General features: G+C 33.8%; 1 protein-coding gene across 1 annotated transcript in view; it reads left to right on the top strand.

Moving 5' to 3' along the window:
* Tango4 (transport and golgi organization 4) overlaps positions 1-25,352 on the top strand; it is an 85,940-nt gene that overhangs the window by 14,789 nt on the left and 45,799 nt on the right. The window contains exon 2 of the mRNA XM_089108027.1: positions 7,292-7,398. Coding sequence (XP_088964153.1) covers positions 7,292-7,398 — 107 coding nt within the window. The remainder of the gene's footprint in view (positions 1-7,291; positions 7,399-25,352) is intronic.

Genomic DNA, 25,352 nt, shown 5'->3' with positions numbered 1-25,352 from the left:
GAAGGGAGAAAGGTTTCCTGGTGATCTGGGAATAAGTCAAATTGGGAGTGATCTTTATATGGGGGGGGGGGGGGGGAAAGATGATGCTGAGGGAGGGAAGTACGGTAGGGGGTGTCTGAGAGGAGCGGGGTTGTGTTTGTTTCGGCAAATAACGGGTGGAGTCCAGAACAAGTCGGTAACTTCTTGGGCGCGTGTAGAAGAACAGAGTCAAAAGGAAGTGGATTTTTGGGAGGGAAATGAGTGAGGGGGGGTTTGGAGATGGTCCGAATTGAGTAAAGTGATTGTGGGGGTTGGACTGACTGGGCAGGCGTAGCCTAAGCACATGGGGCGGAGGATTGTTTCGAGGGATGGATTCCTGAGGTATACTGCGCTGTATCGGGCATGCAGGGGGATAAGACTGAAAGTCGAATGGAACACGAACTAGGGGAGGGGGGGTCGTGAATACTTTCGGCGTTGCCCTAAAAAACGTTGGAGACTGAGAGTCTCCTTGTCTAGCAGCTTCTTCATCCTTGTGAGCTTTCTGTTCAAGGCTGCGGCGTTTATCAGCACGGACGCTCTTCTTTATAGCCTTATCAAGTATAGCATACTCTAGTTCAAGAGGGTGTCTTGCATCAAAGGAAAGAGTGTTGAGAAGAGATGTCATCTTGTCAGCCCTCTTCTCGATCAGATCCCACGATTCGACAGAGATCCATTTGTCCTTTGGCAATTTTTTCATACCAAGCGTTTCGTAGGCAGTATCATAGTAGGTTTTTCTGATAGCAGTCCAAGCTGTCGCTGGATTTTCATCTCATAGCAGATCCAGAGTTTCAAATCTGTTGGTTAGTTTTAACACAAACTGTGACCGAATTTCTAAGTCACTCAGTTTTTCGCAGTCATAGGGCCGTTGCCTAGCTGTCCTCACCTTTCTTAGGGCTGAAAACTTTACTCTGATTTTGCAGCCATCAGGCTATGGTCAAAGAAGATGTAAGCGCCTCTAAATGCACGCACATCACATAGGAACGTCTGCCACTTCTTTCCAATAAGAAAGTGGTCGATCTGTTTTTTTTTGTGTGTCCATTAGCTGAAGTCCAGAAGTACTTGTGCATATCTTTATGGGCTAAGAGAGTGCCATCAGCAACCAAGCCGAAGGACCGAACCATTTCAATAAGCAGCTCTCCATTTTCTTTTCGTTTTCCAAGACCGTAGTCGCCCAGGACGTCGACACAATAATCTCTGTCGGTGCCAAACTTTGCATTGAAATGCCCCATGGCCCATACAATGTTAGGTCTAGGTACATCTTTATGGACAGATGTTAGTTCATTGTAGAATTTCTCTTTCTTATTGTCTGTAGCTTTATTAGTGGGTGTATAGCACGCAACCAGGGTCATTTTGGCATGTTTCCCATGGAATCAAGCTGTCATAATGCGGCTGCTCACGGATATCGAGCTAATCAGTGATTTTGCCTTAGGTTTTGAAATGACTACGGTCACTCCAGCTTCTCGTCGTGTTTCATGGCTGCTGAAGATTAATGTTTTTCCACCGCTGAGCAGCTGCTTTTCTTTTCCTGGCCTTCGCACCTTCAAGAGGGTCATGATGTCTAACCGATAGTGGGTCATCTCATTCTCCAGCTGTTCCACCTTCGACAGCTTTGTTAGCGTCTGAACGCTCCAAGATCAAATTTTTAATGGTATATTTGCATTCAAAATTCTTGTCCGTTGGGTGGGTGCAGGGGTTGTTGTTGGAAAGGGAATTCTGGTTATATTTTCCTTGGATGTTTCTTTTAGCATAATATTTTTCCAGGGGCGGATTGCTAAACCACCGCAAAACTCTCCTCCTTTATCCAGGCTTGAGACCGGCTGTAATTACTTACAGGCAGAGTTCCAACTATAAAATAAAATGGCTATCTCAAAATTTTGATTTGGTGACTTTGGGGCGAAAAGGGAGATGTCAGGGGGGCTAGTTGTCCTCCTCTCTTCTTGGTTATTTTAAAACTACTAGAACTTTTAATATCCATTCAAATGAGGCCTCTCCCAATCTTTTAGGACCATTAATTTGATAGGATTGACCCTTAAAAAATAAACAAATATCCATGATCATTTCTGACAAAAAAAAAAAAAAAAAAAAAAAAAAAAAAAAAAAAAAAATCCAGATTTTTGCAGATAGAAACTTTAAACCTCTTCAGCAAGATTCAATGATAGGCTGAACCTGATAGTGTAATTTTCATTGAGATACCTTGAATTTTTGGAGATCTTTCCCACTTGGTCAAAAATTACAGAAATTTTCTTAGGCTTGTAGCTTTTGATGGGAAACATTAAACTTTTAGATATATTTGGAATCAGGATAAAAAGCCAATTCTTTTGATGTATCTATTCTGATCAAAATTCTGATCTTTCAGTTTCAATTGCTACTACTTATTGTTTAATAATCTTAATAAATGTATAAAAGCAAAATAAGATCTGTACAAGGAAATAAGGTGACAAATGTTACATAACACTGACAAAACCAATATTTAATAAAAAGACCAGACCAGCAAGAAACTAAATTTGCATTTGCTAGTATCTTTGCAAAGTGATCACAAATTTTATAGAAGTATTCCTTAGAAATAAAGGTCAATTACAAAGCATAAGTTATTTCTCTCCTCTTGGCAAAAGGGATTTACTTGTCACTGATATAAATTTAGCTTTTTACAAGGTTACCTACAATTACATCAAGAATACCTAAACTAACTATACAGCAACTAGAGCACTGTTGAGTGATTTGGGCTGGGGATTGCTGCTTTTGGGAGATGTAGATCAACAAGGATAATCTTTCAGGAAAAGCTTACAGCACTCCAAAAAAAGCACATGTCTATGAAGTTTGTTCTGAAGCCTAAGACCCTCTTCTACGCCACCCTACAGACTTGACAAGAGAGAAATAAAAAAAGTCAATACTGGTACAAGCACTGCAAAAATAGGATAGAAGATGGTTATGGGAAATTTGCAAAGACTTGAAATTAATTATAAAATCATACCAAACAACTTGATTCAAATTTTGAGTGCAAGCTTGCTGTTAATAGAAGAAGAAACCCCAAAAGGTTCTGTGACTACGTGTCTAGCAAAGACCATAGTAGACATTTAATCATGGGAAGCCGGTGAAATCCAATGGAACAGTGGTCACTGACCTGCAAGAAATTGTTGTTACTTGATCAGCAATTTTAAACAGTGTTTACAGAAGAGCCTGATGGTCCTCTCCCTGAAAGTCCAGCTTATGATATACCACATTCTACACTACCTGTAAGGACAGAGTCTCTTCAGAAACAACTTGAACCATTGTATGGGAACAAGTTGGCAGGGCCAGATAATATTCACCCAAGGACCCTCAAAGAACTGATGAGCGAAATTTCAACGCAACTAGCTTGTGTATTTAAGAAGTCCCTCGACTAAGACTTTAACTTCAGAGTTGCATTCCATTTAACGAAACTTAGTTAACTAATAAGTCTACGTTTTTGCTCTTAGCATTTTATTTGCCAGAAAGTGAACTGAGAAAGTTCACCAGGCTTTTGCAAATTAAACAGAAAATTCGAAGTTGCTATAATGTGAGGACTTTCTGAAAACTTTAGTCCTTTAGATGACTGTTGCATTCCAAACATTTAAGCCTAGAAGGCTAGTGCAAGCTGACCTAATTGATAACTTCTGCTGTCTCTTTATTTGGATCCAGTATTTTTGGGATATTGCTACTCCTGTCCCTGATTTTCATTGGGTTGGCAACTCATCTGTTTTACAGATTATTCCATTATTTTGGTGGACTAGTTCAATTTCTGGCTCCATTTCATTATTTGCTTTTTTTGGAAATTTGAAGTTTAAGGTAACTTCAAATTTCCAAAAAAGCAAATAATGAAATGGAGCAAGAAATTGAACTAGTCCACCAAAATAATGGAATAATCTGTAAAACAGATGAGTTGCCAACCCAAAGAAAATCAGGGACAGGAGTAGCAATATCCCAAAAATACTGGATCCAAATAAAGAGACAACAGAAGTTATCAATTAGGTCAGCTTGCACTAGCCTTCTAGGCTTAAATGTTTGGAATGCAACAGTCAGCTAAAGGACTAGAGTTTTCAAAAAGTCAGAAAGTCCTCACATTATAGCAACTTCGAATTTTCTGTTTAATTTGCAAAAGCCTGGTGAACTTTCTCAGTTCACTTTCTGGCAAATAAAATGCTAAGAGCAAAAAACGTAGACTTATTAGTTAACTAAGTTTCGTTAAATGGAATGCAACTCTGAAGTTAAAGTCTTTGAGTCGAGGGACTTCTTAAATAAACAAGGTAGTTGTGTTGAGATTTTGCTCATCATTTCTCTGAGGGTCCTTGGGTGAATATTATCAGGCCCTGCCAACTTGTTCCCATACATTGGTTCAAGTTATTTCTGAAGAGACTCTGTCCTTACAGGTAGTATAGACTTTGGTATATCATAAGCTGGACTTTCTGGGACTAGAGTTTTATCAGTGAAACAATATTACCCTTGGACAACTGCAGCTCCCTGCACTTAAGAAGTAGTGAGCTGTATGCATCCACTTGGCTTATTATTTTCCCACTCTATCTGCTGTATCTAAGTCTGTTGGTCAGGAACCTTCAGCCTGACAGTAGCCTACCTTCTATTGCTTCTTCCTCTTTTTCTTCTTCTTGGTCAATAATTTTGAGATATTTCTGCATAATGTTGATGGAATTCCAGACTCTGCAGCAGACAAAAGAGGACTCTGGTTCTTTTATTTGCAAGCAGAGATCAATCCCAACATGCTACTATAGGGTTCCGTCTTCTGGCTTGAATTGTTGTGGAAATGCTTCTGCATAATCTCTTCCTTGGGATTAAATTCCTGGTCCTGTGGTGGGCTGCTGCAGCTGAAATGAGACTTCAGGTCCCATGTCAAGGTTCTAGTAAAGAGCAAACCATAGCCCATAGTAAACAAAAATTTAAAAACATGTTAAAAAAAAAACTGTCAAGTGAGAAAAACTTCTCTTAAAAGCTGATTTAAGAATGGTAACTATGATTGCAACTATCTTAATTGTAAAAGTTTGTCGTGAAAATTAATTCTTGGGAGTTCTGAAAAATACCCTGAAAATCCCCAAAATAGGTCATATCAACTGAAAACTTCATCATTGGAGTCGCCGTTGGGGAAAACTTTGCCATTGGGGAACCATTGACGTGGCTTCTCTTTTTTATTCTTATTCCTTTTTTTTCGTCACTGCTAGCAGACAAATGGAACAACATAAAGAGCTGTTTAAGGGCTCATTTGAAAGGAAGTTGCAATATCTAGTACCTTGCGTAATTAACACATGGTAATGTTATAATAAAATGTAACTTTTGACAAAAAAAAACTCCATATTCATATAGAAGATGGCAAATGATGCCGTACATCATAAGTTACAACCATGAATAGCGATGATGTCGTATTTGAGTGGCTCTGTTGCCTGATTCCCTGGGGCTTATTCTTTACTATACTCCTTATTAGATCCAGCTACTGTTGCAACCATGATCTGGTTAAGAAAGAGCCAAAATATTTTTCCTGTGTGATATTGATTTTGATCAGGACTCATGCATTCCATCTTTTTGATCCTAGACGTTAGACTAAGTAGGGAGGAAGAGAATTTAACATACAAGCTGATATCAAATGTACGGAAATTAAAGGAAATATAAAGGCATACCTTTCTCGTCCCTGTTGAATTCATTAACATTTATAATTTTTTTTTTAACCCATTTTTAGGATATGTAATTTCGAAAACATAATAGCTTATTTTACAAAAATTTTATACCCAAATAGCTTGTTTTCAATTATAATTGCTAATGAACGACTCGAATTTCAATTTTCCTTCTCAGAACACCTGTTCTATAGCTGCTGTATCGCAGTAACTGTTAATATAGGAGTATTTTTAGGTTTGATGATATTATATATCTGAGCATAACCCATGCAGTCTCAAGGATAACTGTCATAAATTGTGGAAAGTACTCATAGTTCAGTTATTATTTTCAGAAAGTTTGAATCACCATACATTAAACATGCGCTTGACTTCTCTTTATTTTGATGTACAAGTATACATTTTAATATTCTGTTCGGATTTATAATTACTAAGAAGAGATCAATCCAATTGCACCACCAGCGGAGAGGAGTATGCTTCTTATTGATTCTCTTCTTGTTTCTATTTTTATTGAGACGCTTTCACATAATCTCATCACCAAAATAGGTTGCTGCAGCTGAGACTGAACTACAGATCTTGTTTTACCAAGTAGAGAATAATCTCATTGAGCCACTACAGGACCCTTCAGTGCTTCTTCCTCTAGAAAATATTCTACATAGTTTTGTAGATGCTATGACAGTTCCATTGTATGCAGATGTTACTAATATGTAGGCAACCCTTTGTACCCTTTTTAAAAGGGTCATAATATGAGTCAAGTTGACATAGACCACTATACCATTTGATAATTGGACAAATTGCTGTATTATATAGATAATACCATAACTTGGTTTGGCAAGTCTATCCAAGCTAACCATAACATGATATTGAAATAGTGTGGCAAAAGCAATAATGTTTCATAAAATCTTTCATAATTTGGAACAGCCTTGCATTAGAGCCACGGCTTGTAGTGTAAGCATATCTTTCACTGCTATATTTCAAAGGTGGTAGTTTTTAGTCAAGTCTTATTATGATTGGCTGAAATAAATACAGCAAATCTAAACTTAGAACTAATTTTCTCTCAAGAGTAAGAAGACCATGTTTTTTTTTCTTCATTTAAAAGCTCAATATGCTTCCATGCTATGTTTCCATCCTTTAGAACAATGAAATAAATACAAAAAATATTTATGCAGGACTAAGTCAGAACATGAAAAAGTGAGTGGTATTAATTTCTTTTAGTAAGGTTTGAATTTACTAGTGAATTTTTTGTAGCTATGTCTTTTTGTGGCGAATCTCTTCAATAAAAAAATTAAGTTTGAAAGATTTATGATAGTATTATGTCTTGCAGAAAACGTTTACCCTAGGCCTATTTATTGAAAAACTCAAATGTTCTTGGTAAGTTTTCTTTTTTTGAAGTGTATTCCAAGTCTATAGTCTAAATTTTTTTTTTTTTTTTTTTTTTGATAAATCTTGATGATAACAATGAAAGGTTTGAATTAGTGCATTTCCTGCTTCCATGCCTGGCTAAAAACTTGGTATATTCTAAAGAGTATTCTTCCTGAACCCTTTTTTGTGAGTAATTCTGAAAAATAGTCTTTTATTCTTTGAGAGAAAAAACATATTTTTTCACTGCCTTGATAGTTTATCTCAATATTCTTTGTTTGCAGGATGTACAGAAGCACTCAGTCCATACTCTGGTTTTCAGATCGTTGAAAAGGTCTCATGATCTCTTTATATCTGATCATGACGTTCTTCCACCTCCAGATGCAGAAGCGTAAGTCTACTTATTAGACAGTTTTGTGGTGTATGCAGGATTTTAGCAAAAGTTTACTGATTGGATAAATTTTTTTCTGGGTTGCATATAATTTTTTTTTTTGGGGGGGGATAAACAACTTAAAAGCTGTCAGAAAAGTGGCATACCAAATAATATGTGTTAAGTTTTCTAGTCTTAGCTTTTCCCCACTTTTAAGGTAAAGTAAGAGAAACCTGTTGATTTCAAAACAAACAAAAATAGGAACAACTGGTTTGTTTTGCACTTTGACTTCTCATATATGACATATCAAAGGAAGCACAATAGCGCTGCCTGAGTAATTTGCGTTATGGCTCCAATGTCTCATTTTATGTTTTCATTTTTATTTTTTCACCAGGCCACTTTGTATGGAAGAAATTGTTGTAGAAACTTCAGAGAGGCTCATTGAATTTAAAATTGAAAGTTCTAGTGCCATTTTTAAGAGATAAAATGGATTGAAGGGCAACCAGCCATCTCCCTTTTTAGCTGTCCTCTTGCCAGAGACATTTGGTCAAAAGTTTGAGATAGCTATTTTGTTTAAAGTGGTTTGAAGATCCAATAACTGTGCCTCTGGGGATGACACAACCCCTCACAGCCCCTAGGCTATGCAAGTTACGCATTGTTTACATATAAGTTTTGTTATTGGGAAATTGGGGCATGTTTAATTAAGGACTATCTGTTCATCAGGTGATTCGCCTCCCTCCCCACTCTGTTCAAAAAGCACTTCTAGATTGCATCCCTCGGTTTTTCTTTGCGTCTAACTGACATTCGGTTTGTATCCGACTTTACATCATTTTTGTCAAGCACGAATTCAAGGGGGGATCGCCCCTTCCAAACAAATTTTCTGTGCTGTTAGGGAAAGCCCAAGGGAGTACAGACCCAAGACAAAAAGGTTGGACAGTGGAAGTGCTATGGCCTGTATAAGCATGCAAAGGTTGGTATTGCTTATCAGTGCTCCCCAGAGACTGAGACACAGATAAAGTGTACATAATACAGACGTCCATATGAAATGATTTAATTTCCATCGCTGTACTTGTAAAAAAAATCAAGACTCCTTCACCAACGGTGTAAATGTTTCCCTCCTTGCTAGCAGCCACACAACATTATATGAAGTAGCCTAACAATGATGCCAACTCATATGCCAACAATCTAATGTCTGCCTCTTTTGATGGCACTGAAAAAGCTTGCAGTTGTGATGAAAATACCGGCTTTTCATCTATTAATGAAAAACACTTTTTCCACAAAATAAGTTTTTCAAAGGAAAGTAAAAAACTCTATTCAACAAAAAATGAGAAAAAATAAAATCAAATAATCTACCAAGCGTGAAACTACCTCAAATCAGCATCGATAAATAAATGAAACCCAGAACGAACAGAAATTACAATAAATAACCGAGTCAAACTCAAAACGAGCATAAATTAACATAAGTTGGGCGCCAAACCGCTTTGCCTTCCCAAGGCCAGAACAAAACTTGCACATTACTGAAAATATATAAATATTTTTACTTTTATAACTTTAATAAATCAAATAATTGTAACATTTTGATTACTAAATATCAGTATATGTATATTAAACTGACAATGTACATTCATTTGTATTCTTTCAGTAAAGTGCAAATTTTGTTCTGGCCTTGGGAAGGCGCAGGGGTTTTGCGCCCAACTTATGTTAATTTCTGCTCGTTTTGAGCTTGACTTGGTTATTTATTGTAATTTCTGTTCGTTTTGGGCTTCATTTATTTATCGATGCTGATTTGTGGTAGTTTCACGCTTGGTAGAGTATTTGATTTTATTTTCGCTCTTTTTTTGTTTAATGGAGTTCTTTACTTTTCTTTGAAAAACTTAATTTTAGAAAAAGTTTTTTTTTAATTAATTTCTGTTCGTTTTATATTGACATAGGCTTTTCAGGGAAAAAGAAAATAATAATTTAAATCTTTTTGTTTTTTAAGACTTTATAGTTTGGCCTGCTATTTGTATGCCGGAGAAAACTTTTCTGCAATTTTTAACAACATACACCCTTTTAAAAACCTGGACACAAATAGTACTGTTTAATTTATTTTCATACCAGTAGAGATGCCTTATTGACTCCAGGGCGACACCCCTGGTGCCACCTACAACTTTTTTTACATAATTTATGTCTGTTTTATGGTTTTTGTCAGTGAGAATGAAAAAACAGGAATTTTCTCACATTTATGATTGTTTCTTGGACGGTTATGAGTGTCGGTCAATTTATTTGATGTTTTTCATGGATGTCAACAGTAATTTATGTCTGTTTTATGGTTTTTGTCAGTGAGAATGGAAAAACAGTATTTTTCTCACTTTGATGGATTATTGACTCCCACGCCCACACCAAATATGGGCATAGAGTCATTAGGGAGAACACGTGGTTAATCAAAGAGGAACACTTGTGCTGTCAGTCATTAATCAAATTGTTTCCGGGGAAGTTAATTAATGTCTGACAGATGACGTCAAGTTAATTAATGTCTTTGGAGTTCGACCAGAATTGTTTCCGGGGCAAAGTTTAGATCACACGTGACAGATGATGTCATGATTGATTAATTTGACACGAAAGGGGAATTAATTTGTTGTTTCTAAGGGGAATTATTGATTCACGAAAGGGGAATTAATTTGTTGTTTCTAAAGAGAATTGTTTCCGAGCGAATGTCTATTAATGTCTTTGGAGTTCTACCAAGAGAATTGTTTCCGGGTGAATGTTTTGATCTTAGAGATGAATTGTTTTAGCACGGGAATCAGGTTTCTTAGTAATTTGAAATGTGACAGCGCAGAGATGCCAAAAACAAAGGAACACGCTGAAATTACGCTTAGGGGTTATTTGGGCGAAACCGTTTTAGACATTTTAGGGAATTATTTCGGCGAAACAGTTAGAGACATTTTAAAAGATGATTTTAGAAAAGGTTTTAGAAGAGAATTTGAGGGTAAAACTCTATGGTCATTATAAAACACAAGTTGTATTTGAACAGTGTCGTGAGGTCCTCTACCCCGACCCCAAAGGGCCCTCATACCCCACCCCAACCCCGAAGGAAGCCCCGCGTCCCCGGTACCCATCTTTTTCACCCACACCTTAGTTATAGGTAGGAGTTTTAAGTTTTACCTTAGAGACTTAGCTTAGAGTTTTAGTTTGGTTTAGTTTTAGTTAAAAGTTTAGAGTTTTTTAGCTTAGAGTCTTAGCTTAGAGTTTTTGTTAGAGTTCTAATTTAGTTTATTTTTAGTTGAGAGTTTATAGTTTTTAGCTTAGAGTCTTAGCTTAGAGTTTTATTCATAGTTCTACTTTGGTTTAGTTTAGATACAGTTCGGAATTTAGAGTTTTAGATTTGAGTCATAGCTTAGAATTTTACTTAAAGTTGTAGTTTGTTTAAGTTTTAGTTAAGAGTTTCGAGTTTTAGCTTAGAGTTTTTGTTAGAGTTCTAGTTTAGTATAGTTTTAGTTAAGAGTTTAGTTTTTTAGCTTAGAGTCTTAGCTTAGAGCTTTTGTTAGAGTTCTAGTTTAGTTTAGTTTTAGTTAAGAATTTGGTGTTTTACCTTAGAGTCTTAGCTTAGAGTTTTAATTAGAGTTCTAGTTTAGTTTAAATTTAGTTAAGAGTTTGACGTTTTATCTTTGAGTTGTTGTTAGAGTTCTAGTTTAGTTTAGTTTTAGTTAATAGTTTCGAGTTTCAGCTTAGAGTTTTAGCTTAGAGTTTTTGTTAGAGTTCTAGTTTATTTTAGATAAAGTTAAGAGTTTGGAGTTTTACCTTAGAGACCTAGCTTAGAGTTTTAGTTTAGTTTTAGTTAAGAGTTAGAGGTTTTTAGCTTAGAATCTTAGCTTAGAGTTTTTGTTAGAGTTCTAGTTTAGTTTAATTTTAGTTAAGAGTTTGATTTTTCACCTTTGAGTTTCAGTTAAAGTTCTAGTTTAGTTTAGTTTTAGTTAAGAGTTTGGTGTTTTACCTTAATGTCTTAGCTTAGAGTTTTAGTTAGAGTTCTAGTTTAGTTTAGTTTTAGTTAAGAGTTTAGAATTTTAGCTTAGAGTCTTAGCTTAGAGTTTTTGTTAGAGCTCTAGTTTAGTTTAGTTTTAGTTAAGAATTTCAGAGTTTTTAGCTTAGAGTCTTAGCTTAGAGTTTTTGTTGAAGTTCTAGTTTAGTTTAAGTTAATAGTTTAGAGTTTTAGCGTGGAGTCTTATTTTAAAGTTTTTGTTCGAGTTGAAGTTTAGTTTAGTAATAGTTGAGAGTTTGGTGTTTTAGCTTAGAGTTTTTGTTAGAGTTCTACTTTAGTTTAGATATAGTTAAGAGTTTGGAGTTTTACCTTAGAGACTTAGCTTAGAAGTTTTAGTTTAGTTTAGATTTAGTTAAGAGTTTAGAGTTTTTTAGCTTAGAGTCTTAGCTTAGAGTTTTTTTAGGGTTCTAGTTTGGTTTAGTTTTATTTAAGAGTTTTGTGTTTTACCTTAGAATCATAGCTTAGATTTTTTGTCAGAGTTCTAGTTTAGTTTAGTTTTAGTTAAGAGTTTAGAGTTTTAGCTTAGAGTATTAGCTTAGAGTTTTTGTTAGAGTTCTAGTTTAGTTTAGATAAAGTTAAGAGTTTGGAGTTTTACCTTAGAGACTTAGCTTAGAGTTTTAGTTTAGTTTTAGTTAAGAGTTTAGAGTTTTTTAGCTTAGAATCTTAGCTTAGAGTTTTTGTTAGGGTTCTAGTTTAGTTTAATTTTAGTTAAGAGTTTGATTTTTCACCTTTGAGTTTCAGTTAGAGTTCTAGTTTAGTTTAGTTTTAGTTAAGAGTTTGGTGTTTTACCTTAGAGTCTTAGTTTAGAGTTTTAGTTAGAGTTCTAGTTTAGTTTGGTTTTAGTTAAGAGTTTGGAATTTTACCTTAGAGTCTTAGCTTAAGAGTTTTTGTTAGAGCTCTAGTTTATTTTAGTTTTAGTTTAGAGTTTTTAGCTTAGAGTTTTTGTCGAAGTTCTAGTTTAGTTTACTTTTAGTTAATAGTTTAGTGTTTTAGCGTAGAGTCTTATCTTAAAGTTTTTGTTAGAGTTGAAGTTTAGTTTAGTAATAGTTGAGAGTTTGATGTTTTAGCTTAGAGTTTTTGTTAGAGTTCTACTTTAATTTAGATATAGTTAAGAGTTTGGAGTTTTACCTTAGAGACTTAGCTTAGAGTTTTAGTTTTGTTTAGTTTTAGTTCAGAGTTTAGAGTTTTTTAGCTTAGAGTCTTAGCTAAGGGTATTTTTAGAGTTCTAGTTTGGTATAGTTTTAGTTAAGAGTTTGGTGTTTTACCTTAGATTCATAGCTTAGAGTTTTAATTAGAGTTCTAGATTAGTTTAGTTTTAATTAAGAGTTTAGAATTTTAGCTTAGAGTCTTAGCTCAGAGTTTTTGTTGAAGTTCTAGTTTAGTTTAGATATAGTTAAGAGTTTGGAGTTTTACCTTAGAGACTTAGATTAGAGTGTTAGTTTAGTTTTAGGTAAGAGTTTAGAGTTTTTAGCTTAGAGTCTTAGCTTAGAGTTTTTGTTAGAATTCTAGTTTAGTTTAGTTTTAGTTAAGAGTTTGGTGTTTTACGTTAGAGTCATAGCTTAGAGTTTTAGCTAGAGTTCTAGTTTAGTTTAGTTTTAAGAGTTTAGAGTTTTAGCTTAGTCTTATCTTAGAGTTTTTGTTAGAGTTCTAGTTTAGATATAGTTAAGAGTTTGGAGTTTTTAGCTTAGAGACTTAGATTAGAGTTTTAGTTTAGTTTTAGTTTAGAGTTTTAGCTTAGACCTAGAGTTTTAATTAGAGTTCTAGTTTAGTTTTAGTTAAGAGTTTGATGTTTTACCCTAGAGTCTTAGCTTAGTTTTATTTAGAGTTTTAGTTTAGTTTAGTTTTAGTTAAGAGTTTAGAGTTTTTAGCTTAGAATCTTAGCTTAGAGTTTTTGTCAGAGTTCTAGTCTAGTTTAGTTTTAGTTAAGAGTTTAGAGTTTTTAGCTTAGAGTCTTAGCTTATTGTTTTTGTTGAAGTTCTAGTTTAGTTTGGTTTTAGTTAAGAGTTTAGAGTTTTAGCTTAGAGTCTTGGCTTAGAGTTTTTGTTAAAGTTGAAGTTTAGTTTAGTAATAGTTAAGAGTTTAGAGTTTTACCTTAGAGTCTTAGCTTAGAGTTTTTGTTGAAGTTCTAGTTTAGTTTAGATATAGTTAAGAGTTTGGAGTTTTACCTTAGAGACTTAGATTAGAGTTTTAGTTTAGTTTTAGGTAAGAGTTTAGAGTTTTTAGCTTAGAGTCTTAGCTTAGAGTTTTTGTTAGAATTCTAGTTTAGTTTAGTTTTAGTTAAGAGTTTGGTGTTTTACGTTAGAGTCATAGCTTAGAGTTTTAGCTAGAGTTCTAGTTTAGTTTAGTTTTAAGAGTTTAGAGTTTTAGCTTAGTATTATCTTAGAGTTTTTGTTAGAGTTCTAGTTTAGATATAGTTAAGAGTTTGGAGTTTTTAGCTTAGAGACTTAGATTAGAGTTTTAGTTTAGTTTTAGTTTAGAGTTTTAGCTTAGACTTAGAGTTTAAATTAGAGTTATAGTTTAGTTTAGTTTTAGTTAAGAGTTTGATGTTTTAACCTAGAGTCTTAGCTTAGTTTTATTTAGAGTTCTAATTTAGTTTAGTTTTAGTTAAGAGTTTAGAGTTTTTAGCTTAGAGTCTTAGCTTAGAGTTTTTGTCAGAGTTCTAGTTTAGTTTACCTATAGTAAGTAGTTTAGAGTTTTTAGCTTAGAGTTTTAGCTTATTATTTTTCTTTTAGTTCTAGTTTAGTTTGGTGTTTGTTAATAGTTTATAGTTTTATAATAGATTCTTGGATTAGAATTTTTTTTAAAGTTGAAGTTTAGTTTAGTAATAGTTAAGAGTTTAGAGTTTTACCTTAGAGTCTTAGCTTAGAGTTTTTGTTAGAGTTCTAGTTTAGTTTAGATATAGTTAAGAGTTTGATGTTTTACCTTTGAGTTTCAGTTAGAGTTTTAGTTTAGTTTTAGTTAAGAGTTTGGTGTTTTACAATAGAGTCTTAGCTTAGAGTTTTAGTTAGAGTTATGGAGTTAAAATTAGAGTTATTAGAGTTAAAATTGCACAGAAATACCATAACCATAGGTTAGATTAGGTTAGGTTAGAGGTTAGGTTTCTCCACGTTTAAGTTAGGTTAGATTAGGTTAGCTTATCATGAGCCCTCATGATAAGCTAACCTAATCTAACCTAACTTAAACGTGGAGAAACCTAACCTATGACCTAACCTAATCTAGCCTATGGTTATGGTATTTCTATGCAATTTTGTGGAATTTGTAGTTATGCTAGTTCATACTAAACTTCAACTCTAAATCTCTAAGCTAAAATTCTAAGCTAAAACTCTTAACTAAAACTAAACTAAACACTAACTCTAACTAAAACTCTAAGCTAAGACTCTAAGCTAAAACTATAAAATCTTAACTATAACTAAACTTTACGAAACTTCAACCCTAACTAAAACTCTAATCTAAAACTTTAAGGTAAAACTCAAAACTCTTAACTAAAACTACACTAGAACTCTAACTAAACTCTAAGCTATGACTTTAAGGTAAAACTCTAAACTCTTAACTAAAACTAAACCAAGCTAGAACTCTAACTAAAACTCTAAGCTAAGACTCCAAGCTAAAACTCTAAACCCTTATCTATAACTAAACTAAACTTCAACTCTAAGTAAAACTAAGCTAAGACTCTATAGTAGAACTCTAAACTCTTAACTAAACTAAATTAGAACTTCAACAAAAAATCTAATCTAAGAATATGAGATAAAACTCTAAACTCTTAACTAAGACTAAACTAAACTATAACTCCAATTAAAACTCTAAGCTAAGACTCTACGCTAAAAAATCTAAATTCTTAACTATGACTAAACTAAACTTCAACTTCTACAAAAACTCTAAGCTATGACTCTATGATAAACCTCTAAACTCTTAACTGAACTAAACTAAAACTCTAACACAAACTCTAAACTATGACTCTAAGCTAAAAACTCTAAATTCTTAACTATAACTAAACTTCAACTCTAACTATAACTCTAAGCTAAGACTCTAAGCTAAAACTCCAAATTCATAAAAATAACTAAAATAAACTAGAACTCTAACTAAAGCTCTAAGCTATTACTCTAAGATAAAAATAAACAATCTTAACTAAAACTAAACTATAGTAGAGCTACAACATAAACTCTAAGCTATGACTCTAAGCTAAAAACCTAAACTCTAAACTAAAACTTAACTAAACTATAATTCTAACAAAAACTCTAGGCTAAGACTCTAAGCTAAAATTCTAAACTCTTAACTAAAACTAAACTAAACTAAAACTCTAACTAAAACTCTAAGCTATGACTCTAAGGTAAAACATAAACCTCTTAACTAAAACTGAACTAAACTAGAACTCTAACAAAAACTCTTAGCTGAAACTCTAAGCTAAAAAACTCTAAACTCTTAACTAAAACTAAACTAAAACTCTAAGCTAAGTCTCGAGGGTAAAACTCCAAACACTTAACTATATCTAAACTAAACTAGAACTCTAACAAAAACTCTAAGCTAGGACTCTAAGCTAAAACTCTAAACTATTAACTAAAACTAAACTAAACTAGAACTTCAACAAAAACTCTATGCTATTATTATAAACTAAAAACTCTAGAATTTTAACTAAAACTAAAATAGACTAGAACTCAAACAAAAACTCTAGGCTATAACTCTAAGATAAATTTCTAAACTCTTAACTAAAACTAAACTAAACTAGAACTCTAACTAAAACTCTAAGCTAAGATTTTATGGTAAAAAACCAAACTCTTAACTAAAAGTAAACTAAACTAGAACTCTAACTGAAACTCAATGGTAAAACATCAAACTCTTAACTAAAATTAAACTAAACTAGAACTCTATCAAAATCTCTAATCTATTCCTCTAAAGTAAACCTTTAAACTTTTAACTAAAACTAAACTAAACTAGTACTCTAACAAAAACTCTAAGCTAAGACTCAGCTAAAACTCGAAACTCTTAAATAAATCTTAACCAAACTATAACTTTAAGTAAAACTCTAAGCTACGACTCTAAGCTAAAACTCTAAATTCTTAACTGTAACTAAACTAAACTTTAACTCTAACTAAACCTCTAAGCTAAGACTCTATGGTAAAACTCTAAACTCTTAACTAAAACTAAACTAAATTAGAACTCTAAATAAAACTAAGCTAAGACTCTAAGCTAAAAACTCTAAACTCTTAACTAAAACTAAACTAGAACTCTAATTAAAACTCTAAGTCTAAGCTAAAACTCTAAACTAAAAATAAACTAAACTAGAACTTCAACAAAACTCTAAGCTAAGACTCTAAGCTAAAAACTCTAAACTCTTAACTAAAACTAAACTAAACTAGAACTCTAACAAAAGCTCTAAGATAAGACTCTAAGCTAAAACTCTAAACTCTTAACTAAAACTAAACAAAAACTCTGAGCTAACTCTCTAAGGTAAAACACCAAACTCTTAACTGTAACTAAACTAAACCAGAACTCTAACAAAAACTCTAAGCTAAGACTCTAAACTTCTAACTATTACTAAACTAAACTTTAACTCTAAGACAACTATAAGCTAAGAATCTAAGCTAAAACTCTAAATTCTTAACTAAAAGTAAACTAAACTATAACTCTAACAGAAACTCTAAGCTAAGACTATAATCTAAAAACTCGAGACTATTAACAGTAACTAAACTAAACTGGAACTCTAACAGAAAGTATAAGCTAAAAGTCTAAGCTAAACTCTAAACTCTTAACTAAAATTAAACTGAATTAGGACTCTAACAAAAACTCTAAGCTATGACTCCAAGGTAACACTCTAAACTCTTTACTATAACTTTACTAAACTATAACTTTAACTAAAACTCTAAGCTGTGACTCTAAGCTAAAACTCTAAATTCTTAACTATAACTAAACTAAACTAGAACTCTTACTAAAAATTTAGCTAAGACTTTAAGGTAAAACTCTAAACTGTTAACTAAAACTAAACTAAACTATAACTCTAACAAAAACTCTAAGCTAGGACTGTAAGATAAAACTTGAAACTCTTAACTATTACCAAACTAAACTTCAACTTTAAGTAAAACTCTAAGCCAAAACTCTAAGTTACTTAACTGTAACTAAATTAAACTTTAACTCTAACTAAAACTCTAAGCGAAGACTCTATGGTAAAAACTCTAAAATCTAAACTAAAACTAAACTAAACTAGTACTCTAACTAAGACTCTAAACTAAATTTCTAAACTCTTAACTAAAACTAAACTAAGCTAGAACTCGAACTAAAACTCTAAGCTAAGACTCTGTGGTAAAACACTAAACTCTTAACTAAAACTAAATTAAAACTCTAACTGAAACTGAAAGGTAAAACATAAAACTCTTAACTATATCTAAACTAAACTAGAACTCTAACAAAAACTCTAAGCTAATACTCTAAGGTAAAACTCTAAACTCTTAACTAAAACCAAACTAAACTAGAACTTCAACAAAAACAATAAGCTAAGACTCTAAGCTAAAAACTCTAAACTCCTTACTATAGCTAAACTAGACTAGAACTTTGACAAAAGCTCTAAGCTAAGATTCTGTGCTAAAAACTCTAAACTCTTAACTAAAACTAAACTAAATTAGAACTCTAAATAAAACTAAGCTAAGACTCTAGGGTAAAACATCAAACTCTTAACTAAAACTAAACTAAACTAGAACTCTAATTAAAACTCTAAGTCTAAGCTAAAACTCTAAACTAAAACTAAACTAAAACTCTAATCTAAGTCTCTAAGCTAAAAACTCCAAACTCTTAACTATATCTAAACTAAACTAGAGCTTCAACAAAAACTCTAAGCTAAGACTCCAAGCTAAAATTCTAAACTCTTAAGTAAAACTAAACTAAACTAGAACTCTGATTAAAACTCTAAGTTATGAATCTAAGGTAAAACACCAAACTCTTAACTAAAACTATACCAAACTAGAACTCTAAAAAAAACCCTTAACTAAAACTAAACTAAACTAAAACTCAAAGCTAAGTCTCTAAGGTAAAACTCCAAACTCTTAACTATATCTAAACTAAAGTAGAACTCGAACAAAAACTCTAAGCTAAAACACAAAACTCTCAACTATTACAAAAATAAACTTTAACTCTAACAAAAACCCTAAGCTAAGACTCTACGCTAAAACTCTAAAATATTAACTAAAACTAAACTAAACTAGAACTTCGACAAAAACTCTAAGCTAAGACTCTAAGCTAAAAACTCTAAACGCTTAACTAAAACTAAAATAAACTAGAGCTCTAACAAAAACTCTTAAGCTAAGACTCTAAGCTAAAATTCTAAACTCTTAACTAAAACTAAACTAAACTAGAACTCTAACTAAAACTCTAAGCTAAGACTCTAAGGTAAAACAACAAACTCTTAACTAAAACTAAACTAGAACTCTAACTGAAACTCAAAGGGGAAAAATCAAACTCTTAACTAAAATTAAACTAAACTAGAACTCTAACAAAAACTCTAAGCTAAGATTCTAAGCTAAAAAACTCTAACTCTTAACTAAAACTAAACTAAAACTCTAAGCTAAGTCTCGAGGGTAAAACTCCAAACTCTTAACTTTATCTAAACTAAACTAGAACTCTAACAAAAACTCTATGCTAAGACTCTAAGCTAAAACTCTAAACTCTTAACTAAAACTAAACTAAACTGGAACTCTGACTAAAACTCTAAGCTATGACTCTAAGGTAAAACACCATACTCTTAACTAAAACTAAACCAAACTAGAACCCTAAAAAAACTCTAAGCTAAGACTCTAAGCTAAAAAAACTCTAAACTCTTAACTAAATCTAAACTAAACTAAAACTCTAAGCTAAGTCTCTAAGGTAAAACTCCAAACTCTTAACTATATCTAAACTAAAGTAGAACTCTAACAAAAACTCTAAGCTAAAACACCAAACTCTCAACTATTACTAAACTAAACTTCAACTCTAACAAAAACTTTAAGCTAAGACTCCACGCTAAAATTCTAAACTCTTAACTAAAACTAAACTAAACTAGAACTTCAACAAAAACTCTAAGCTAAAAACTCTAAACTCTTAACTAAAACTAAAATAAACTAGAGCTCTAACAAAAACTCTAAGCTAAGAATCTAAGATAAAATTCTAAACTCTTAACTAAAACTAAACTAAACTAGAACTCTAACTAAAACTCTAAGCTAAGACTCTAAGGTAAAACACCAAACTCTTAACTAAAACTAAACTAAACTAGAACTCTAACTGAAACTCAAAGGTGAAAAATCAAACTCTTAACTAAACTAAACTAGAACTCTAACTAAAACTCTAAGCTAAGACTAAGGTAAAACACCAAACTATTAACTAAAACTAAAGTAAACTAGAACTCTAACAAAAACTCAAAGATAAAACGTCAAACTCTTAACTAAAATTAAACTAAACTAGAACTCTATCTAAAACTCTAAGCTAAGACTCTAAGGTAAAACACCAAATTCTTAATTAAAACTAAACTAAACTAGAACTCTAACAAAAGCTCTAAGCTAAGACTCTAAGCTAAAAAACTAAACTCTTAACTAAAACTATACTAAACTAGAACTCTAACAAAAACTCTAAGCTAAAACTCGAAACTCTTAACTAAAACTTAAACAAACTACAACTTTAAGTAAAATTCTAAGCTATGACTCTAAGCTAAAACTCTAAATTCTGAACTGTATCTAAACTAAACTAAACTAGAACTCTGAATAAAACTCTAAGCTAAGACTATAAGCTAAAAACTCTAAACTCTTAACTAAAATTAACTAAACTAGAACTCTAACAAAAACTCTAAGCTAAGACTCTATGCTAAAAAACTCTAAACTTTTAACTAAAACTAAACTAAACTAAAACTCTAGGCTAAGTCTCTAAGGTAAAACTTAAAACTCCTACCAATAGCTAAGTTGCGGGTGAAAAAGATGGGTACTTCAATTTGTAAAATGTGTTTAGGACGGACATTAAGAAAAGAACTTGTTCTGAAATGCTTTTTGAAAATTATTGCTAGATGTTGGGCATTCAAAACGCTGTAAAGTAAAGTTTTGGGTAAAAAGGATGGGTACTTCAAGTTGGAAAATTGGTTTAGGAAGGACATTATGAAAAGAACTTGCTCTGAAATGCCTTTGAAAAGTATTGCTTGGTGTTGGAGCATTCAAAAAGCTGTAAAGTAAAGTTGTGTGTAAAATGGATGGGTACTTCAATTTCTAAAATGAGTTTAGGAGGGACATTAAGAAAAAAACTTGTTCTGAAATGTTTTTGAAAAGTATTGCTTGGTGTTGGAGCATTCAAAAAAGCAGTATAGTAAAGTTGCGGGTGAAAAGGGTGGGTACTTCAACTTGTAAAATGGGTTTAGGATGGACATTAAGAAAATAACTTTTTCTGAAAAGATATAATAAAACCATAAAAAGGTATTAAAAATGGTGGCTCAGGGGCCTTTGGGGCACCGGAGAGGGCCTTTGGGGGTCTGGGGGGGCCTTGGGGGCTGGGTGGTCCTTTGGGAGCCCGGGGGACCTTTGGGGACGGGGGGCTTCCTTGGGGGTTGGGGTGGGGTATGCGGGCCCTTTGGGGTCGGGGTAGAGGACCTCACGACACTGTTCAAATACAACTTGTGTTTTATAATGACCATAGAGTTTTACCCTCAAATTCTCTTCTAAAACCTTTTCTAAAATCATCTTTTAAAATGTCTCTAACTGTTTCGCCGAAATAATTCCCTAAAATGTCTAAAACAGTTTCGCCCAAATAATCCCTAAACGTAATTTCAGCGTGTTCCTTTGTTTTTGGCATCCCTGTGTTGTCACATTTGAAATTACTAAGAAACCTGATTCCCGTGCTAAAACAATTCATCTCTAAGATCAAAACATTCACCCGGAAACAATTCTCTTGGTAGAACTCCAAAGACATTAATAGACATTCGCTCAGAAACAATTCTCTTTAGAAACAACTAATTAATTCCCCTTTCGTGAATCAATAATTCCCCTTAGAAACAACAAATTAATTCCCCTTTCGTGTCAAATCAATCAATGATGACATCATTTGTCACGTGTGATCTAAACTTTGCCCAGGAAACAATTCTGGTCGAACTCCAAATACATTAATTAACTTGGCGTCATCTGTCAGACATTTATTAACTTCCCCGGAAACAATTTGATTAATGACTGACAGTACAAGTGTCCCTCTTTGATTAACCACGTGTTCTCCTTAATGACTCTATGCCCATATTTGGTGTGGGCGTGGGAGTCAATAATCCATCAAAGTGAGAAAAATACTGTTTTTCCATTCTTACTGACAAAAACCATAAAACAGACATAAATTACTGTTGACATCCATGAAAAACATCAAATAAATTGACCAACACACATAACCGTCCAAGAAACAATCATAAAAGTGAGGAAGTTCCTGTTTTTTCATTCTCACTGACAAAAACCATAAAAACAGACATAAATTATGTAAAAAAAAGTTGTAGGTGGCACCAGGGGTGTCGCCCTGGAGTCAATAAGGCATCTCTACTCATACCTCTTCTATTTGATCTGAAATGGAAAACTTGATACCATTCGCAAAAAAATCTGTTTACTTTCTTTGATAGCTTGGATACACTTACGCTATTTTGATTTGGTTAAATTTTAAGAGCAGAAGTAGTACACAGTGCATTTTGATTTAATCTTAGGGCAACATTTAGTTTTTAAACATAATGGGCAAATGAGAAGGTGGGAGTGGAAGGGGGACTAGTTGCCCTCCAATCACTTTCGACTATAAAAAATCGCATCAGCCCCTTCTATTTTCAATCGAATGAACCCTTTTCGAAGTTCCCACGACGACTCCTTTGATACGAAGTGCCCTGGTCTAAACAACAACAACAACAAAAAATAATACATTATACTCACATCGATCTTTACTATAAAAATGTCAAGCCTTCCAATCACTTTCGACTATTAAAAAGGGCACTAGGCCTTTCGATTTCCAACCCAATGAACACTTTTAGAAACGACAACGCTTTCTATTAACACCTTATATGCCTCCAGGGCATAAATTACAACTCTTACCCTAAGGTCATTCTCAAAGACCTAATTTCAAGAACTTTGTACTACGTTGAACAAAATGGCTATCTGAAAATTTTTATTGGATGTGTTTAGAGGAATGGTGGGCGTGAGAGGGGGGTTAGTTACGCTCTAGTCACTTTCGACGATTACAAAGGGCACTAGCCCTCTCAATTTCGAATTGAATGAGCCCCTTTTGAAGTTTTACGACAACTCTATCTATAAAATCTTATATGCCCCCAGGGTATAAACTACAACTTTTGCCCTTGAGGCTCTCGGGGGTTTGTCATCCTTAAATACATAATTTCCAGAACTTTCAACTATGTTGAACAAAATGGCTTTCTCTAAACTTTGATTGAATGTTTCTGAGGAAATGCTGGGCGTAAGAGGGGCGTCAATTACTCTCCACTCACTTTCGACTATTAAAAAGGGCAATTTCAATTTCCAATCAAATAAGCTGAAATTTCTATAACAACTTTCGAAATAAACTTTAATGCTACAAGGGCATTACTTACAAACTTTGCACTAAGGGTTCTGAGGGGGCTATCATCCTAAAAGACCTAATTTCCTGAAGTTTTAACTACGTTGAACAAAATGAATACGTCAAAATTTTAATTCGATGTGTTTGGGAAAACGGTGGGCTTCAGAGGGGTATTAGTCACTCTCCAATCACTTTCAACTATGAAAAAAGGCACTAGCCCTTTCAATTTCCAATGAAATGAGTTCTTTTCAAGTTTCTATGACAACGCTTTCTATAAGAACCTTATATGTCCCCAGGGCATAACTTACACCCCTTGCCATGAGGGCTTTGGGGGGGGAGGTGTTATCCTTAAAGACCTAATTTCCAAAACTTTCAATTACGTTGAATAAAATGGCTATCTAAAAATTTTGATTGGATGTGTTTTGGGGAAAAGTTGGGCGTGAGAGGGGGGCTAGTTGCCCTCTAATCACTTTAAACTATCAAAAAGGGCACTATCCCTTTGGATATGCAATAGAATGAGCCCTTTTTCAAGTTTCTACGACAAAGTTTTCAATAAAAACCTTATGTGCTCCCAGGGCATAACTTATAATCCTTGCCCTGAGGTCTGTGGGGGAGTGTACTCCTCAAAAATATGTTTTCTATCTGGAAATCAACTACGCTGAACAAAATGGCTAACTCAAAATTTTTATTGGATGCCTTTGGGGGAATGATGGGTGTATGGGGGGGGGGGGGCTAGTTGCTCTCCAATCACTTTCGACTGTTAAAAAGTCTTTGAATTTCCAATCGAATGATCATTTTTTGAAGTTTCTACGACAACACCTTCTTTTAAAAACCGTATATGCCCCCAGGGCATAACTTAAAACTCTTGCCCTGAGGGTTGTGGGGGAGTGTCCTCCTCAAAAACATATTTTCTATCTTGAAATCAACTACACTGAACAAAATAGCTATCTCAAAATTGTGATTCTATGTGTTTGGGAGTATGATGGGCGTGAGGGGGGGGCTAGTTGCCCTCCAGTCACTTTTGACTATTAAAAGGGGTACTAGCCCTTTGAATTTCCAATCGAATGAGCCTCTTTTGAAGTTTCTACGACAGCGCCTTCTATAAGAACCTTATATGGCCCCAGGACATAATTTAAAACCCTTGCCCCGAGGTTTGTGGGGGAGTGTCCTCTTCAAAAACATATTTTCTATCCGGAAATCAACTACGCTGAAAAAATTAGCTATCTTAAAATTTTGATTGGATGCGTTTGGGGTAATTAGGGGCGGGGGGGGGGGGCTAGTTGCCCTCCAATCACTTTTGACTATTAAAAAGGACACTAGCCACTCCAATTTCCAATCGAATGAGCCCTTTTCGAAGTTTCTACGACAACTCCTTCGATACGAAGTGCCCGGGTGTGAAAAAAAAAAAAAAAAAAAAAAAAAAAAAAAAAAAACACATTGTGCCCACATCGTTCTTTACTTAGGCAGCGCTGGCGCGCTGCTTATGGTTATAAGGGTTAAGGTTGTATCCTTCTCTATGCTGAATGGCTTCGCATCTTACTGTAAAAATATTTAAGAAGCATATGTTACCTCATACCAATCGGGAGTCGGAAATTTCGCTTCTCAATATCTTCAGCTAAGTTTATGTCAATAGCTAATTAGGTATATTTCACATCTCCCTTGACATGAGACCAGGTTATACTTATTTTTTTTCTGACGTGAAACCCGTTGCAGGGCACCATAAGGCCAACTATTCTTTCTGGGTGGTTCTTTGCGTGGTAATATTCTCTGGAAGATGCATTTCCTGCTGCTAGGGCCAGGTATAGGCTACTAGCACCATTTATCACCCCCTTTACGCATTTGTCCTTTTTCTCTTGAAATTATATTCTGAACCTGATTCAGTTCTCTTCTAGTCTTAAGAGAAAAATTTTGGACAAAAAATCAAACTGGCTCAATAGTTTGTTGTCCACTGCATCAAAATTCACTGTTTATCTTCTGCCAATCTTTGCCGCGTCTGCTTTTCACCTTGATTGGGATAAGTTTTGCACCCTCAGCAAACTTATCCTTTTTCCCAGCCAACTGACTAGGTTTTTTCTTATTTCTTGCCCCTTTTCTTTGCTTTCGAGTACCTTTGCCAACAGTATCAGTAACAACATTAGAAATAATCCCCTCATCCCTAAATATTGTCATTTAAACAATTGGTACGTTCTCGGACATTGTATTTTGAGAGAGAATTTTTCTATATCTTTTTTGTCCCATTTCTATACGGGCCTTTCCCGTTGGTGTCCAGAAGCTTAGATTATACATTCATCTTATATTGCAAACTTACCACATCGTGATGGTATCAAAGAGCAATCAAAAATATTACAACCCACAAAATGCAACAGGCAACGACTGCGTAACCTTCCATTTGATTGAGGTCGCCTCTGATTGGCCAACGGATATCGCCGGTTAGTGG

This window comes from Artemia sp. Qi Xiang Cuo, chromosome 2 (genome assembly GCF_049724085.1).
Source record: "Artemia sp. Qi Xiang Cuo chromosome 2, ASM4972408v1, whole genome shotgun sequence".
In the NCBI taxonomy this organism is placed as follows: domain Eukaryota; kingdom Metazoa; phylum Arthropoda; class Branchiopoda; order Anostraca; family Artemiidae; genus Artemia; species Artemia sp. Qi Xiang Cuo.
This window is presented reverse-complemented; position numbering and strand designations above follow the sequence as displayed.